At 49.4% G+C, this 15,773-nt stretch overlaps 1 protein-coding gene across 1 annotated transcript in view; it reads right to left on the minus strand.

Moving 5' to 3' along the window:
• The window catches only part of btk (Bruton agammaglobulinemia tyrosine kinase), a 407,843-nt gene that overhangs the window by 326,378 nt on the left and 65,692 nt on the right, over positions 1-15,773 (minus strand). Inside the window, exon 3 of the mRNA XM_085987158.1 lies at positions 12,617-12,721. Coding sequence (XP_085843284.1) covers positions 12,617-12,721 — 105 coding nt within the window. The remainder of the gene's footprint in view (positions 1-12,616; positions 12,722-15,773) is intronic.

Consider the following 15,773-nt stretch of genomic DNA (forward strand, 5'->3'; position numbering starts at 1 on the left):
TTCGCTTCAACCACTCCCTGTGGTACTGAGTTCCACATTCTCATCACTCTCTGGGTAAAGAAGTTTCTTCTGAATTCCCTATTGGATTTCTTGGTGACTATCTTATATTGATGGCCTCTAGTTATGCTCTTCCCCACAAGTGGAAACATTCTCTCTGTATCCACGCTATCAAAACCTTTCATAATTTTAAAGACCTCTATTAGGTCACCCCTCAGCCTACTTTTTTCAAGAGAAAAGAGACCCAGCCTGATCATCCTTTCCTGATATGTATACTCTCACATTTCTGGTATCATCCTTGTAAATCTTCTCTGCACCCTCTCCAGTGCCTCTATATCCTTTTTATATGGCGACCACAACTGTACGCAGTACTCAAAGTGTGGTCTAACCAAGGTTCAATACAGGTTTAGCATAACCTCCCCACTTTTCAATTCTATCCCTCTAGAAATAAACCCTAGTGCTTGGTTTGCTTTTTTAATGGCCTTGCTAACCTGTGTCGCTACTTTTAGTAATTTGTGTATTTGTACTCTGAGATCCCTTTTTTCCTCTACCCACATAGACTCGCACCCTCCAAGTAATAAGTGGCCTCCCTATTCTTCCTACCAAAATGTAATACCTCACATTTATCTGTGTTGAACTTCATTTGCCAATTATATGCCCATTCTGCAAGTTTATTAATGTCCTCCTGTAATTTGTTGCAGTCCTCCTTAGTATTGACTATCTTAATTTGGTGTCATCTGCAAATTTAGAAATTGTGTTTTTGATTCCAAAGTCTAAATCGTTAATGTAAATTGTGAACAGCAGTGGTCCCAGCACTGATTCTTGTGGAACACCACTACCCACCTTCTGCCACTGTGAATAGCTACCCTTTACTCACACTCTCTGCTTTCTGTCTTGAAGCCAGCTAGCTATCCATTCTGCTACTTGACCCCTGACTCTGCATTCTCTGACCTTGTTCATCAGTCTATTATGGGGTACCTTATCAAAGGCCTTTTGAAAATCTAGATAAATTACATCTACTACATTATCATTGTCTACTCTCACTGTTACCTCTTCAAAAAATTCAAAGAGGTTGGTCAAGCAACCATGCTGACTATTCATTACTATGTTTTTGGTTTCTATTTTCTCCTTTAGTAGAGATTCCATTATTTTTCCTACCACCGGTGTTAAGCTGACTGGTCTATAATTCCCTGGACATCCCCCTTCTTAAATATCGGTATTACGTTAGCTATCCGCCAGTTGCCTAGCACTACACCTTTTTCTAACGAATATTAAATATGTGTAGTAATACCTCTGCTATCTCTTCCCTAAATTTTTTTACAATGCATGGATGCAATCCATCTGGACCAGGGGTTTTATCTTCTTTGAGGTTGATTAGTTTATTTAATATATCCCCTTTTTTATTTTAAATGCACTTATCTCACTACTAATCTCATCATCCAATGTCATGTCCACCTGTTCTATCTCCCTGGTAAATACTGAAGCAAAATAATGATTTAATATTTCTGCCATCTCTCTATTGTTGTCCAAGGTATTATCCTGTCTATCCCTATGGCCCTCTTGGTCATCTGCAAATGTGAACAATTTCCATCGAGTTTCAGAATAGAGGACATTTATGTAAATTAGAAACAAGCATGATCCCAGAACCAACCACTGGTGCCCCCTACTCTGTACTTGCATCCCCTCTCCTTATATAACCCCTCTAACTGTGTTTGTTGTTTACCTACCCTTGAGTCAGTTTCTTATCCCATCGCAGGGCTTTCCCTGGTTCACTACAGCTTTAACTAAAAACGTCTCATGTGGAATTTTCTGCAGTGCCTTCTGGAGGATCGAGGTAACCAAGGTTTTTTAAATTATTAAGATGAATGGGGAAAGACAATTTGCTTTGGTTGGAGAGTCAGTGAGGGGTCATCTAATCTAAGAGAGTGAGGAGAGCAGTTGCGAGAAATGTCCTTATCTAATGGGTGTTGCAGCACCGAGTGCTTTAACCACAGGAAATGGCTCAGATAGAGGACATTGCATCTCTTACAGTAACAGTTTGATACAGGGCTATGGGGAGAGCAGGGCAGTGGGATTAGTTTGGGATTGATACAGGGCTATGGGGAGAGAGTGGGGCGGCGGGATTAGTTTGAGATTGATACAGGGCTATGGGGAGAGAGTGGGGCGGCGGGATTAGTTTGGGATTGATACAGGGCTATGGGGAGAGAGTGGGGCAGTGGGATTAGTTTGGATTGATACAGGGCTATGGGGAGAGAGCGGGGCAGTGGGATTAGTTTGGATTGATACAGGGCTATGGGGAGAGAGTGGGGCAGTGTGATTAGTTTGGGATTGATACAGGGCTATGGGGAGAGAGCGGGGCAGTGTGATTAGTTTGGATTGATACAGGGCTATGGGGAGAGAGTGGGGCAGTGGGATTAGTTTGGATTGATACAGGGCTATGGGGAGAGAGCGGGGCAGTGGGATTAGTTTGGATTGATACAGGGCTATGGGGAGAGAGTGGGGCAGTGGGATTAGTTTGGATTGATACAGGGCTATGGGGAGAGAGCGGGGCAGTGTGATTAGTTTGGGATTGATACAGGGCTATGGGGAGAGAGCGGGGCAGTGTGATTAGTTTGGGATTGATACAGGGCTATGGGGAGAGAGCGGGGCAGTGGGATTAGTTTGGATTAATACAGGGCTATGGGGAGAGAGTGGGGCGGCGGGATTAGTTTGGGATTGATACAGGGCTATGGGGAGAGAGTGGGGCAGTGGGATTAGTTTGGGATTGATACAGGGCTTTGGGGAGAGAGCGGGCACTGGGATTAGTTTGGGATTGATACAGGGCTATGGGGAGAGAGTGGGGCAGTGGGATTAGTTTGGGATTGATACAGGGCTTTGGGGAGAGAGCAGGGCAATGGGATTAGTTTTGGATTGATACAGGGCTATGGGGAGAGAGCGGGGCAATGGGATTAGTTTTGGATTGATACAGGGCTATGGGGAGAGAGCAGGGCAATGGGATTAGTTTGGGATTGATAGAGGGCTTTGGGGAGAGAGTAGGGCTGTGGGATTAGTTTGGGATTGATAGAGGGCTATGGGGGGCAGAGTAGGGCTGTGGGATTAGTTTGGGATTGACACACCTTATCAAATGCGTTCTGGAAATCCAAATATACAACATCAACTGGTTCCCCCTTATGCACCCTCCTAGTTACATCCTGAAAAAACTTTAATAAAGTTGTCAAACACAATCTCCCTTTCATAAATGTGTGTTGACTGCCTAATCATACTTTGATATTCCAAATGCCCTTTTACCACATCCTTAATAACAGATTCTAGCATCTTCTCTACTACTGATGTCAGGCTAACTGGCCTATAGTTCCCTGTTTTCGCTCTCCCTCCTTTCTTGAACAGCGGGGTTACATTTGTTACCGTCCAATCCGCGGGGACCGTTCTAGAATCTAGGGAATTCTGGAAGATAAAAACTAATGCAGCCATTGGGTGTCACACTGCTTTGTCAGACTGCTTGTCCAACATCCAGTACTGGTTGAGCAGAAATTTCATCCAACTAAATATTGGAAGACCGAAACCATTATCTTCGGTCCCCACCACATGCTCCATTTTCCTAGCCATCACCAAGACCGCCTACTTCCACCTCTGTAACATTGCCCAACTCCGCCCCTGTGGGGAGAAAGTTGTGAGGCTGGCGAAGATGACAGAGATAGGGAGGGGCGAGGCCATGGAGGGATTTGAAAACAAGGATTTGAATTTTAAAATCGAGGTGTTGCCGGACCAGGAGCCAATGTAGGTCAGCGAGCACTGGGTGATGGGTGAACGGGACTTGGTGCGAGTTAAGATATGGGGATGGGTGGAAAAGTGGAGTTGAGGTAGAAGATCAGCGACATTATTATTGAATGTCAGAGCAGGCTCGAGAGGCCGTATGGCCTACTCTGCTCCTATTTCTTATGTGCTTATGTTCTTATGATACGGGCAGCAGAGCTTTGATGAGCTCAAGTTTATGTAGGGTGGAAGACTGGAGGCCGGCCAGGAGAGCATTGGAATAGTCAAGTCTAGAGGTAACAAAGGCATGGATGAGGGATTGAAAGGCAGAAGTAGGTGATCTTGGTGATGGTGCAGATATGTGGTCGGAAGCTCATCTCGGAGTCAAATAGGACACCAAGCTTGCGAAGGGTCTGGTTCAGCCCAAGACAGTTGCCAGGGAGAGGGATGGAGTCAGTGGCTAGGAAAATGGAGCATGTGATGGGGACCGAAGACAATGGCTTCAGTCTTCCAATATTTAGTTGGATGAAATTTCTGCTCAACCAGTACTGGATGTTGGACAAGCAGTCTGACAAAGCAGTGTGACACCCAATGGATGCATTAGTTTTTATCTTCCAGAATTCCCTAGATTCTAGAACGGTCCCTGTGGATTGTACTGTAACAAATGTAACCCCGCTGTTCAAGAAAGGAGGGAGAGAGAAAACGGAACTATAGGCCAGTTATCCTGACATCAGTAGTAGAGAAGGTGCTAGAATTTATTATTAAGGATGTGGTAAAAGGGCATTTGGAATATCAAAATATGATTAGGCAGAGTCAACACACATTTATGAAAGGGAGATCGTGTTTGACAACTCTATTAGACACTCCAGTGCCGTACTGAGGGAGTGCTGCACTGTCGGAGGTGCCATCTTTTGGATGAGATGTTAAACCGAGGCCCTGTCTACCCTCTCAGGTGGACGTAAAAGATCCCATGGCACTACAGGAGACTTTGGTTTATCCGGAGGTTGTATGTCCAGAAACCTCGATCTACCGGCTGAAATCAGGAGCCGTTTTGTTAGGATTTTTTTCTTCTCGTGGCTTTTTTTTCCCAACAGTCAGGCTCTGGAAAGTCTCTCTGAAGCTGTTGCTAAGCTACAGAGACGCTTCCAAGGTACGGGCCGACTGTTTAGAAGCTGTTGCTAAGCAAGTGTTTGTTGTCAGATACGGAGATGAAAACCTCCGTATGCTTAAACATTAACGCTGGTATGTCCGGCAGTTTTGATAGATCGGCAACAGCTCGGTCCCATCGGTGCCGGATATAACAAAGTTTCCTGTATTTGGAAGAAGAGCAGGGGAGTTCTCCCCGGTGTCCTGGCCAATATTTATCCCTCAACCAACATCACTAAGAGAGATGATATGGTCATTATCACATTGCTGTTGTGTGCAAATTGGCTGCTGTGTTTCCTACATTACAACAGCGAATGCACTTCAAAAAAGTACTTCATTGACTGTAAAGCGCTTTGGGATGTCCTGAGGTCCTGAAAGGTGCTGTATAAATGCAAGTTCTTTCTTTCTTTTTGAGGGTTATGGGTGAGAAGTTGGGTAGATCTGTGATAGAGAGGTAGACGTGTTTGAGCCTACAGGTCTTTTCCTTTCCCTAATAAATTTTGCAGTCACTCCACAATCCAGTGACTAACACAACAGCACAAGAGCTACTATTGCTTAATCCAGACTTTCCATTCCATCCCAGAATACAAGAGCTGCCCCTCAGTAACAATCTGAAATCCTGCACCCATCCCTGCCAGTGGACCTCTCTCCCAGGCGTGATTGTCCCCAGATCTCCGCCCTTGTACCCAGGGTTCAAACACAGAGCTGGTTACTACTCAATGCAGCCAAGGTCACGAGAGGGTTCTGTCTTACCTCTGCAGTCTGAGCAACGAACAGGGCAATCTCCTCAGACACATGTCCTTGATACTGTTCCCTCCAGCTGCACCCTTGTTACTGAGCCATCAGTTAGACCTTAATAAATTAACTTGAAATTGGGTTATTCTGAACTGCTTCAGCTCTTGGATTTAGATTGCCACTAATTCTGTGTTCACTTGTTTAAAGAGGCTGCCTCGCTCCTATATGCCAGTGATGGCCTCTCCTTCAGTCAGGCGCTAGCTGGCGGAGGGAGCTGGTGGATGGGCCAAAGGCTACACCACAATCGACCAATCAGGGGGTGTCTCACCTGTTGACGGGTTTCTGCCTTGTGCTGGGTTGGACACAGGTAAAGCTTAAAAGGCGCCTTTAAATAATTTCCCAGTGAGAAGATTCGCTTCCCAATCACAGGTCGAGCTGCTTATTCACTGCAATAATGAGTCTTTCATTTTCTATAATTCAGTGACTGTTTATCAGATCGCAGGCGGTCAAAATAACAATGGAGGCTTTCATTTCCCCTTTCGCTTAGAATTCAGAGCATCAGATGTGATGTAAATCTACTGTCACCAAAGCCCCACTCCAAGCAGAGAGCAACCTCTTGCTCTTGGCTGCAGATACGCACTTGTAAATGTTTGGTCAAAATGGCTGACTTTATTCACAGTATTGGCAATCCCTCCCTCACCTGAAGCCTCCGACCCCCACCTCTCTCTCTCTCTCTGTTTTATCGATACTGCTACGGTCATTGCTCCTTTCAACCTTCCTTTCTTGTTCTTCCCCAGCTCCAAATCCCCCATCCTACTTACTATTCCTACTCCCCGTCCTACGCACTATTCCTACTCCCCGTCCTACGCACTATTCCTACTCCCCGTCCTACGCACTATTCCTACTCCCCGTCCTACGCACTATTCCTACTCCCCGTCCTACGCACTATTCCTACTCCCCGTCCTACGCACTATTCCTACTCCCCGTCCTACGCACTATTCCTACTCCCCGTCCTACGCACTATTCCTACTCCCCGTCCTACGCACTATTCCTACTCCCCGTCCTACGCACTATTCCTACTCCCCGTCCTACGCACTATTCCTACTCCCCGTCCTATGCACTATTCCTACTCCCCGTCCTACACACTATTCCTACTCCCCGTCCTACGCACTATTCCTACTCCCCGTCCTACGCACTATTCCTACTCCCCGTCCTACGCACTATTCCTACTCCCCGTCCTACGCACTATTCCTATTCCCCGTCCTACGCACTATTCCTACTCCCCGTCCTACGCACTATTCCTACTCCCCGTCCTACGCACTATTCCTACTCCCCGTCCTACGCACTATTCCTACTCCCCATCCTACGCACTATTCCTACTCCCCGTCCTACGCACTATTCCTACTCCCCGTCCTACGCCCTATTTCTACTCCCCGTCCTACACACTATTCCTACTCCCCGTCCTACGCACTATTCCTACTCCCCGTCCTACGCACTATTCCTACTCCCTGTCCTATGCACTATTCCTACTCCCCGTCCTACGCACTATTCCTACTCCCTAACTCTTCACTGTGTTGAAATTCAGATTCATCGCCGCATCTCCCACTCCCTATCTCATTGTGCTCCAGAACCTCTGCATTGTGGAACTCCTCACTTCTCTCAGTTTCCGTTTCCTCCCACATATGAGATGTATTGGTCAAGCATTTATCATTTGGTGTGTGCCTGAAATCTAAGCCTGGTAATACCCAGGCACTATTTTCTGATTTACCTCTTCTCGTACACTTTTCAGCCTCTAGTGTCCTCTGATATGAGCTTTTGCCCTACCCTTCAGTTCATCCACAAAACCCCAGGCAACCCATCCTTAGTGGTTTCAGCCGTGCCTCAGTTGTAGCCACTCTCACTGCTCAGTAAACACATAATCCAGGCTGACACTCCAGTGCAGTACTGAGGGAATTCTACACTGATCAGACAGAGTGTGTGAGGGTTAGAGAGAGATTAACAGACGATTTTTCATATGTATCTATCCTGTATGCTCAACCTTATACCTTTAAAGGTGTTCCACTTGACACCAATCAGTGTAGAACTCTAAACCACTTGGGTATTCCCAGTTCACGCTCATAAGAACATAAGAAATAGGAGCAGGAGTAGACCATGTGGCCCCTCGAGCCTGCGCCGCCATTCAATAGGATCATGGCTGATCATCGACCTCAACTCCACTTTCCCGCCCGATCTCCATACCCCTTGATTCCCCGAGAGTCCAAAAACCTATCTATCTCAGCCCTGAGTATACTCAAAGACTCAGCATTCACAGCCCTCTGGGGCAGAGAATTCCAAAGATTCACAACTCTCCAAGTGAAGAAATTCCTCCTCATTTCGGTCTTAAATGGCCTACCCCTTATCCTGAGACTATGCCCCCTAGTTCGAGGCACTTCCGCTAGGGGAAACAACCTCTCAGCATCTACCCTGTCAATCCCCTTCAGAACCTTGTATGCTTCAATGAGATCACCACTCATTCTTCTAAACTCCAGAGAGTATAGGCCCATTCTACACAATCTCTCATCATAGGACAGCCCTCTCATCCCAGGAATCAATCTAGTGAACCTTCGTTGCATCGCCTCCAAGGCAAGTACAGTATATCCTTCCTTAGATAAGGAAATCAAAACTGTGCACAGTACTCCAGGTGTGGTCTCACCAAGGCCCTGTACAATTGTAGGCCTCCTTACTCCTATACTCCAACCCCCACTTGCAATAAAGGCTAACATGCCATTTGCCTTCCTTATTGCTTGCTGTACCTGCATGCTAGCTTTCTGTGTTTCTTGCACGAGGACACCCAAATCTCTCTGAACACCAACATTTGAAAGTTTCTCACCATTTAAAAAAATATTCTGTTTTCCTATTCTTCCTACCAATGTGAATAACCTCACATTTCCCGACATTATACTCCATCTGCCATCTTACTGCCCACTCACTTAGTCTATCTATATCCCTTTGCAGACTCTTTGGGGTCGATTTTCAGTGTGCCGTGAGGCGGGCTTTTAGGCGTGCGGGGGGCAAAAATCCCGAATTCGGGGGTCCCGACACCATCCCGCTCAAAACCCACCTCCACGTAAGTTTCACAAGAGGCGGGTACCCGCCCCGCACTGGGACCCGCCGACCCGAGGCGGGAAGGGATTAGTGCCAATTAACTGCCTGTTAACAGGCAGTTTTTAGCCTAATCCTTATTTTGAAGGGCGTTGTGTGGGATTCCCGAAGGCTCCAAACCACGCCAGGTTAGAGCAGGCGGGCCGTCGGGTTGAAGGAGTTGGAGGGGTCGCGATGTCGGTGTTCAGGTGAGTGATGGGTGCATGTGTGCAAAGGTAAGTGTGTTTGGTGTGTCTAAAGTGTGTAAAGAAGTTTAAATTACCTGTACTTACCTTAGCAGCCTTTCTTCCTCTAGGTTTCGGGAGTCCATCACTCAGCCGGCACTGAAAGCAAAATGGCTGCGAGCTGTCAAAAGTGACAGCCTTCAGCTTTCATTGCCGGTGTGAGTTCTAACTGAGTCTGTGTAGAACGACTCAGGTTAGAAGTCAGACTGTCAGTGTTTGACAGCTTCAAACAGCTGTGAAACACTGATATTTCATCTGTCAAGACCTCTTGACAGATGAAATTTCAGTCTATGACGTCACCTGTTGCCGGGTGGCCCTTAATTGGCCTGCTGAGCCTGCTGGGCGGGCTCAACAAGGTCAATCAAGGGAAAATCACGTGGATTGGCCGGACGTCGATGTAGGCGGGACTAAAACCCGAAAGTTGTAGTCCCGCCTCCTTCCCGACTGCGGAATGAAAATCGACCCCCTTGTGTTCTCCTCACAGCTTACTGTCCCACCTAGCTTTGTATCATCAGCAAACTTGGATACATTGCACTCGGTCCCTTCATCTAGATCATTAATATAGATTGTAAATAGCTGAGGCCCCAACACTGATCCTTGCGACACCCCACTAGTTACAGCCTGCCAATCTGAAAAAGATCCGTTTATCCCTACGCTCTGTTTTCTGTCCGTTAGCCAATCCTCTATCCATGCTATTATATTACCCCAAACCCCATGAGCCCTAATCTTGTGTAATAACCTTTTATGTGACACCTTATCAAATGCCTTTTGGAAATCCAAATATACTACATCCATTGGTTCCCCTTTATCTACCCTGCTAGTTACATCCTCAAAAAACTCTAATAAATTTGTCAAACACGATTTCCATTTCATAAAACCATGTTGACTCTGCCTAATCATGTTATGATTTTCTAAGTGCCCTGATACCACTTCCTTAACAATGGATTCCAGCGTTTTCCCGATGACTGATGTCAGGCTAACTGGCCTGTAGTTCCCTGTTTCCTCTCTCCCTCCTTTCTTGAATAGTGTTGCATTTGCGACCTTCCAATCCACTGGGACCATTCTAGAATCTGGGGAATGTTGGAAGAACAAAACCAATGCATCCACTATCTCGTCAGCCACCTCTTTTAGAACCCTAGGATGTAAGCCGTCAGGTCCAGGAGATTTGTCGGCTTTTAGTCCCATTAGTTTCTCTAGTACTTTTTCTCTACTTATATTAATTACATTAAGTTCCTCACCCTCATTAGACCCTAGGTTCCCACCATTTTTGGTATGCTTTTTGTGTCTTCTACTGTGAAGACAGATACAAATTTTTTGTTTAACATTTCTACCATTTCCTTATAACCTATAATAATTTCTCCTGTCTCAGCCTCTAAAGGATCAACATTTACTTTTGCTACTCTCTTCCTTTTTACATACTTGTAGAAGCCCTTACAATCTGCTTTTATATTTCTTGCTAGTTTTCTCTCATATTCTATTTTTTCCCTTTTTATCGATTTTTTGGTCATCCTTTGCTGGTTTCTGAAACTCTCCCAGTCTTCATGCTTACTATTATTCTTCGCAACATTATAAGCTTCTTCTTTCAATCTAATGCACTCCTTAACTTCTTTAGTTAGCCACGGTTGGATCACTTTTCCCGTGGAGTTTTTGTTTCTCAATGGAATGTATTGAGAATTATGAAATATTTCTTTAAATGCTAGCCACTGCTTGTCTACCGCCATACCTTTTAATCTATTTTTCCAATCTACCTTAGCCAACTCGCCACTCATACCTATGTAATTGGATTTATTTAAGTTTAAGTTCGGTTGATTGAAGGCTACCATTAAAATAACTTTTGAGTTCTCACATGCAGTGCCGCAGGAATGATACTGCAGGATTAAATTATGAGGACAGGTTGCATAAACTTGGTTTATATTCCCCTGAGTATAGAAGATTGAGGAGTGATCTGATCAAGGTGCTTAAAATGTTAAAATGATTCAAAAAGAAAAAAAAAAGACTTGCATTTCTATCGCGCCTTTCACAACTACCGGACACCCCAAAGCGTTTTTACAGCCAATGAAGTACTTATTTTTTGGAAGTGTAGTCACTGCTGTAATGTAGGAAACGTGGCAGCCAATTGGAACACAGCAAGCTCCCACAAACAGCAATGTGATATTGACCAGATAATCTGGTGATGTTGATTGAGGTATAAATATTGGCCCAGGACACCGGGGAGAACTCCCCTGCTCTTCTTCGAAATAGTGGCATGGGATCTTTTACAACCATCTGAGAGAGCAGATGGGGCCTGGTTAAACATCTCATCTGAACGACAGCACCTGTGACAGTGCAGCACTCCTCAATATTGCATTAGAGTGTCAGCCTAGATTTTGTGCTTCAGTCTCTGGAGTGAGATTTCAACTTCAAAGGCGAGGGTGCTAGCAACTGAGCCACTGGCTAACACAAGGGCCTAGAAATTGGGTTGAGGCGCCAAAGTGGCGCCAAATTCGCCTGGGCGCTGATTTTTGCGCAGCGTTCGGAGCATTAATGAACGTCAGAAATTCAGTTTCAGCGCCGCTAGAGGGAGACGGGGCGAGGCTCGAGGCGCTCCACGTCCCTCTTAGGGCGCTGAAACTGAATATCGCAGCGCAACGTGCCACGCTGCGGCACGGCACGCTGCGGTACTGCAGGCCTTCCTCCCATTGTTAAGGGGGAGGGGCCTGCAACAGCGCGATCCCCGATCGCGAGTGCCGGCAAAAGAGCCCGGCACCGAGGAGAAGTGCCGGGCTCTCGGGAAACAGCCGGCAATGCTGCGGGGGGGTATCAGGAGGCCGGGGACGGAGGTGCTGGCAGGCAGCCACCGAAAAAGGCGGCCGCCCCGCACCTCCACCTTAACTTGCGCCACTGCCGGCACAGCAAGGCCCCATGAACCGGGCGCGGGTAGCGAACGGCGCTACAGCGGCGTTCGCTACCAAATATCGCGATCGGGGCGCTGATGGGGCGCTGCGCACGCCGATGATGCCACCATTAGCACCCCCGCTGAATATCGAGGGAGCGCGGCCAGTGGCGCTACAGCCACCGACTGCCCTCTTTAGGCGCTAATAGGTGGCGCTATATACCCAATTTCTCCCCCAAGGTGTTTAAAATGTTAAAACGCTTCAATAGGGTAGATAAAAAGAAACTATTTCATCTGGCGGGGAAATCCAGAACAAGAGGACATAATCTTAAAATCAGAACCAGGCCATTCCAAAGTGAAATCAGGAAGCACTTTTTCACAGAAAGAGTAGTGGAAATCTGGAACTCTCTCCCCCTAAAAAGCTGTGGATGCTGGGGGTTAATTGGAGCTTTCAAGACTGAGATTGATAGATTGTTGTTGGGTGAGGGTATCAGGCATATGGAGCAAAGGCGGGTAAATGGAGTTGAGGTGCAGATCAGCCATGATCTAATTGAATGGCGGAACAGGCACAAGGAGCTGAATGGCCTCCTCCTGTTCCTAATGAAACAGACTCGAGGGGCTGAATGGCCTCCTCCTGTTCCTGTGTAACTGAGACAAGGGGCTGAATGGCCCGCTCCTGTTCCTGTGTGCCGATGCTCTAATTGCCAGCTGAGACATCTCATCAGAGAGTTGACATTCCTGCACTAACCTGGAATGGGTGCTGCCGGTCCAGGGGACAGTTATCCTCGGCTCTCACTGTTTCGACACACTTGATTTTTTCCAAGTCAATCGAGCCTTTCTTGCCCCCTCGTTTCTGGAGAGAAAATAGATTAAACAATAAATTATACACATGATATACTCCACCCTCCCCTGTAGGTGCTGACTCTCTCTCCCCTTCCCTGAATGTGCTGACTCTCTCAACCCTCCCCTGAAATTGTTGATTCTCTCCCCCTCCCCTGAATGTGCTGCCTCACTCCCTCTCCCCTGAAGCTGCTGACTCTCTCCCCCCTCCCCTGAAGGTGCTGACTCTCCCCCTCCCCTGAAGGTGTTGGCTCTCTCCCCACTCCCATGAAGGTGCTGACTTTCCCCCCTCCCCTGAAGGTGCTGAATCTCTACCCCCTCCACTGAATGTGCTGACTCTCTACTCCTCCCCTGATGGTGCTGACTCACTCCCCCTTCCCCTGAAGGTGCTGACTCTCGCCCCCTCCCCTGAAGTTGCTGACTCTCTCCCCCTCCCCTGAAGGTGCTGACTCTCCCCCCTCCCCTGAAGGTGATGACTCTCTCCCCACTCCCCTGAATGTGCTGGCTCTCTCCCACCTCCCCTGAAGGTGCTGACACTCTCCCCCTCCCCTGAAGGTGCTGACTCTCTCCCCCTCCCCTGAAGGTGCTAAATGACTCCCCCTCCCCTGACGATGCTGACACTCTCTCCCCTTCCCTGAAGTTCCTGACTCTCTCCCCCCTCCCCTGAAGGTGCTGACTCTCTCCCATCTCCCCTGAAGGTGCTGACTCTCCCCACTCCCCTGAAGGTGCTGACGCTCTCCCCCTCCCCTGAAGGTGCTGACTCTCTCCCCCTCCCCTGAAGGTGCTGAATCTCTCCCCCTCCCTTGAAGATGCTGACTCTCTCCCCCTCCCCTGAAGGTGCTGACTCTCTCCCCCTCCCTGAAGGTGCTGAATCTCTCCCCCTCCCCTGAAGGTGCTGACTCTCTCCCCCTCCCTTGAAGATGCTGACTCTCTCCCCCTCCCCTGAAGGTGCTGACTCTCTCCCCCCTCCCCTGAAGGTGCTGACTCTCTCCCCCTCCCCTGAAGGTGCTGAATCTCTCCCCCTCCCTTGAAGGTGCTGACTCTCTCCCCCTCCGCTGAAGGTGCTGACTCTCTCCCCCTCCCTTGAAGGTGCTGACTCTCTCCCCCTCCGCTGAAGGTGCTGACTCTCTCTCCCTTCCCCTGAAGGTGCTGACTCTCCCCCCTCCCCTAAAGGTGCTGACTCTCTCCCCCTCCCTTGAAGGTGCTGACTCTCTCCCCTCCGCTGAAGGTGCTGACTCTCTCCCCCTCCCTTGAAGGTGCTGACTCTCTCCCCCTCCGCTGAAGGTGCTGACTCTCTCCCCCTCCGCTGAAGGTGCTGACTCTCTGCCCGCTCCCCTGAAGGTGCTGACTCTCTCCCCTCCACTGAAGTTGCTGACCCTCTCCCCTCCCCTGAATGTGCTGAATCTTTCCCCTCCCCTGAAGATGCTGACTCTCTCCCCCCTCCTCTGAAGGTGCAGACTCTCCCCCCTCCCCTGAAGGTGCTGACTCTCTCCCCCTCCCCTAAAGGTGCTGAATCTCTCCCCCTCCCTTGAAGGTGCTGACTCTCTCCCCCTCCCCTGAAGGTGCTGACTCTCTCCCCCTCCCCTGGTGAGTCACTCCCCTCCCCTGAAGGTGCTGACACTATCCCCCCTCCCCTGAAGGTGCTGACTCTCTCCCCCTCCCCTGGTGAGTCACTCCCCTCCACTGAAGTTGCTGACCCTCTCCCCCCTCCCCTGAAGGTGCTGACTCTCTCCCCCCTCCCCTGAAGGTGCTGACTCTCCCCCCTCCCCTAAATGCACTAACTCTCTCCCCCCTCCCCTGAAGGTGCTGATTCTCTGCCCCTCCCCTGAAGGTGCTGACTCTCTCCCCTTCCCTGAAGGTGCTGACTCTCTCCCCCTCCCCTGAAGGTGCTGACTGTCTCCCGCTTCCTTGAAGGTGCTGACTCTCTCCCCCCTCCCCTGAAGGTGCTGACTCTCTCCCCCTCCCCTGAAGGTGCTGACTCTTTCCCCCCTCCCCTGAAGGTGCTGACTCTCTCCCCCTCCCCTGAAGGTGCTGACTCTCCCCCCTCCCCTGAAGGTGCTGAATCTCTCCCCCTCCCTTGAAGGTGCTGACTCTCCCCCCTCCCCTGAAGATGCTGACTCTCTCCCCCCTCCTCTGAAGGTGCTGACTCTCTCCCCTCCCCTGAATTTGCTAACTCTCTCTCCCTCCTCTGAAGGTGCTGACTCTCTCCCCCTCCCCTGAAGGTGCTGACTCTCTCCCCCATCCCCTGAAGGTGCTGACACTCTCCCCCCTCCACTGAAGGTGCTGACTCTCCCCCTTCCCCTGAAGGTGCTGACTCTCTCCCCTCCCCTGAAGGTGCTGACTCTCTCCCCCCTCCCCTGAAGGTGCTGACTCTCTCCCCCCTCCCCTGAAGGTGTGACTCTCTCCCCTCCCCTGAAGGTGCTGACCCTCTCCCCCTCCCCTGAAGGTGCTGAACCTCTCCCCCTCCCTTGAAGGTGCTGACTCTCCCCCTTCCCCTGAAGGTGCTGACTCTCTCCCCTCCCCTGAAGGTGCTGACTCTCTCCCCCCTCCCCTGAAGGTGCTGACTCTCTCCCCCTCCTCTGAAGGTGCTGACACTCTCTCCCCTCCCCTGAAGATGCTAACTCTGTCCCCCTCCTCTGAAGCTGCAGACTCTCTCCCCCTCCCCTGAAGGTGCTGAATCTCTCCCCTCCCCTAAAGGTCCTGACTCTCTCCCCCCTCCTCAGAAGGTGCTGACTCTCTCCCCACTCCCCTGAAGGAGCTGACTCTCTCCCCACTCCCCTGAAGGTGCTGACTCTCACCCCACCCACCTGAAGGTGCTGACTCTCTCCCCCTCCCCTGAAGGTGCTGACACTCTCCCCCTCCCCTGAAGGTGCTGACTCTCTCCCCCTCCCCTGAAGGTGCTGACTCTCTCCCCCTCCCCTGAAGGTGCTGACTCTCTCCCCCTCCCCTGAAGGTGCTGACTCTCTCCCCCTCCCCTGAAGGTGCTGACTCTCTCCCCCTCCCCTGAAGGTGCTGACACTCTCCCCCTCCCCTGAAGGTGCTGACTCTCCCCCGCCTCCCCTAAA

Source organism: Somniosus microcephalus, chromosome 1, assembly GCF_052327205.1.
Source record: "Somniosus microcephalus isolate GS21.2 chromosome 1, FLI_Smic_1.0, whole genome shotgun sequence".
Lineage (NCBI taxonomy): Eukaryota > Metazoa > Chordata > Chondrichthyes > Squaliformes > Somniosidae > Somniosus > Somniosus microcephalus.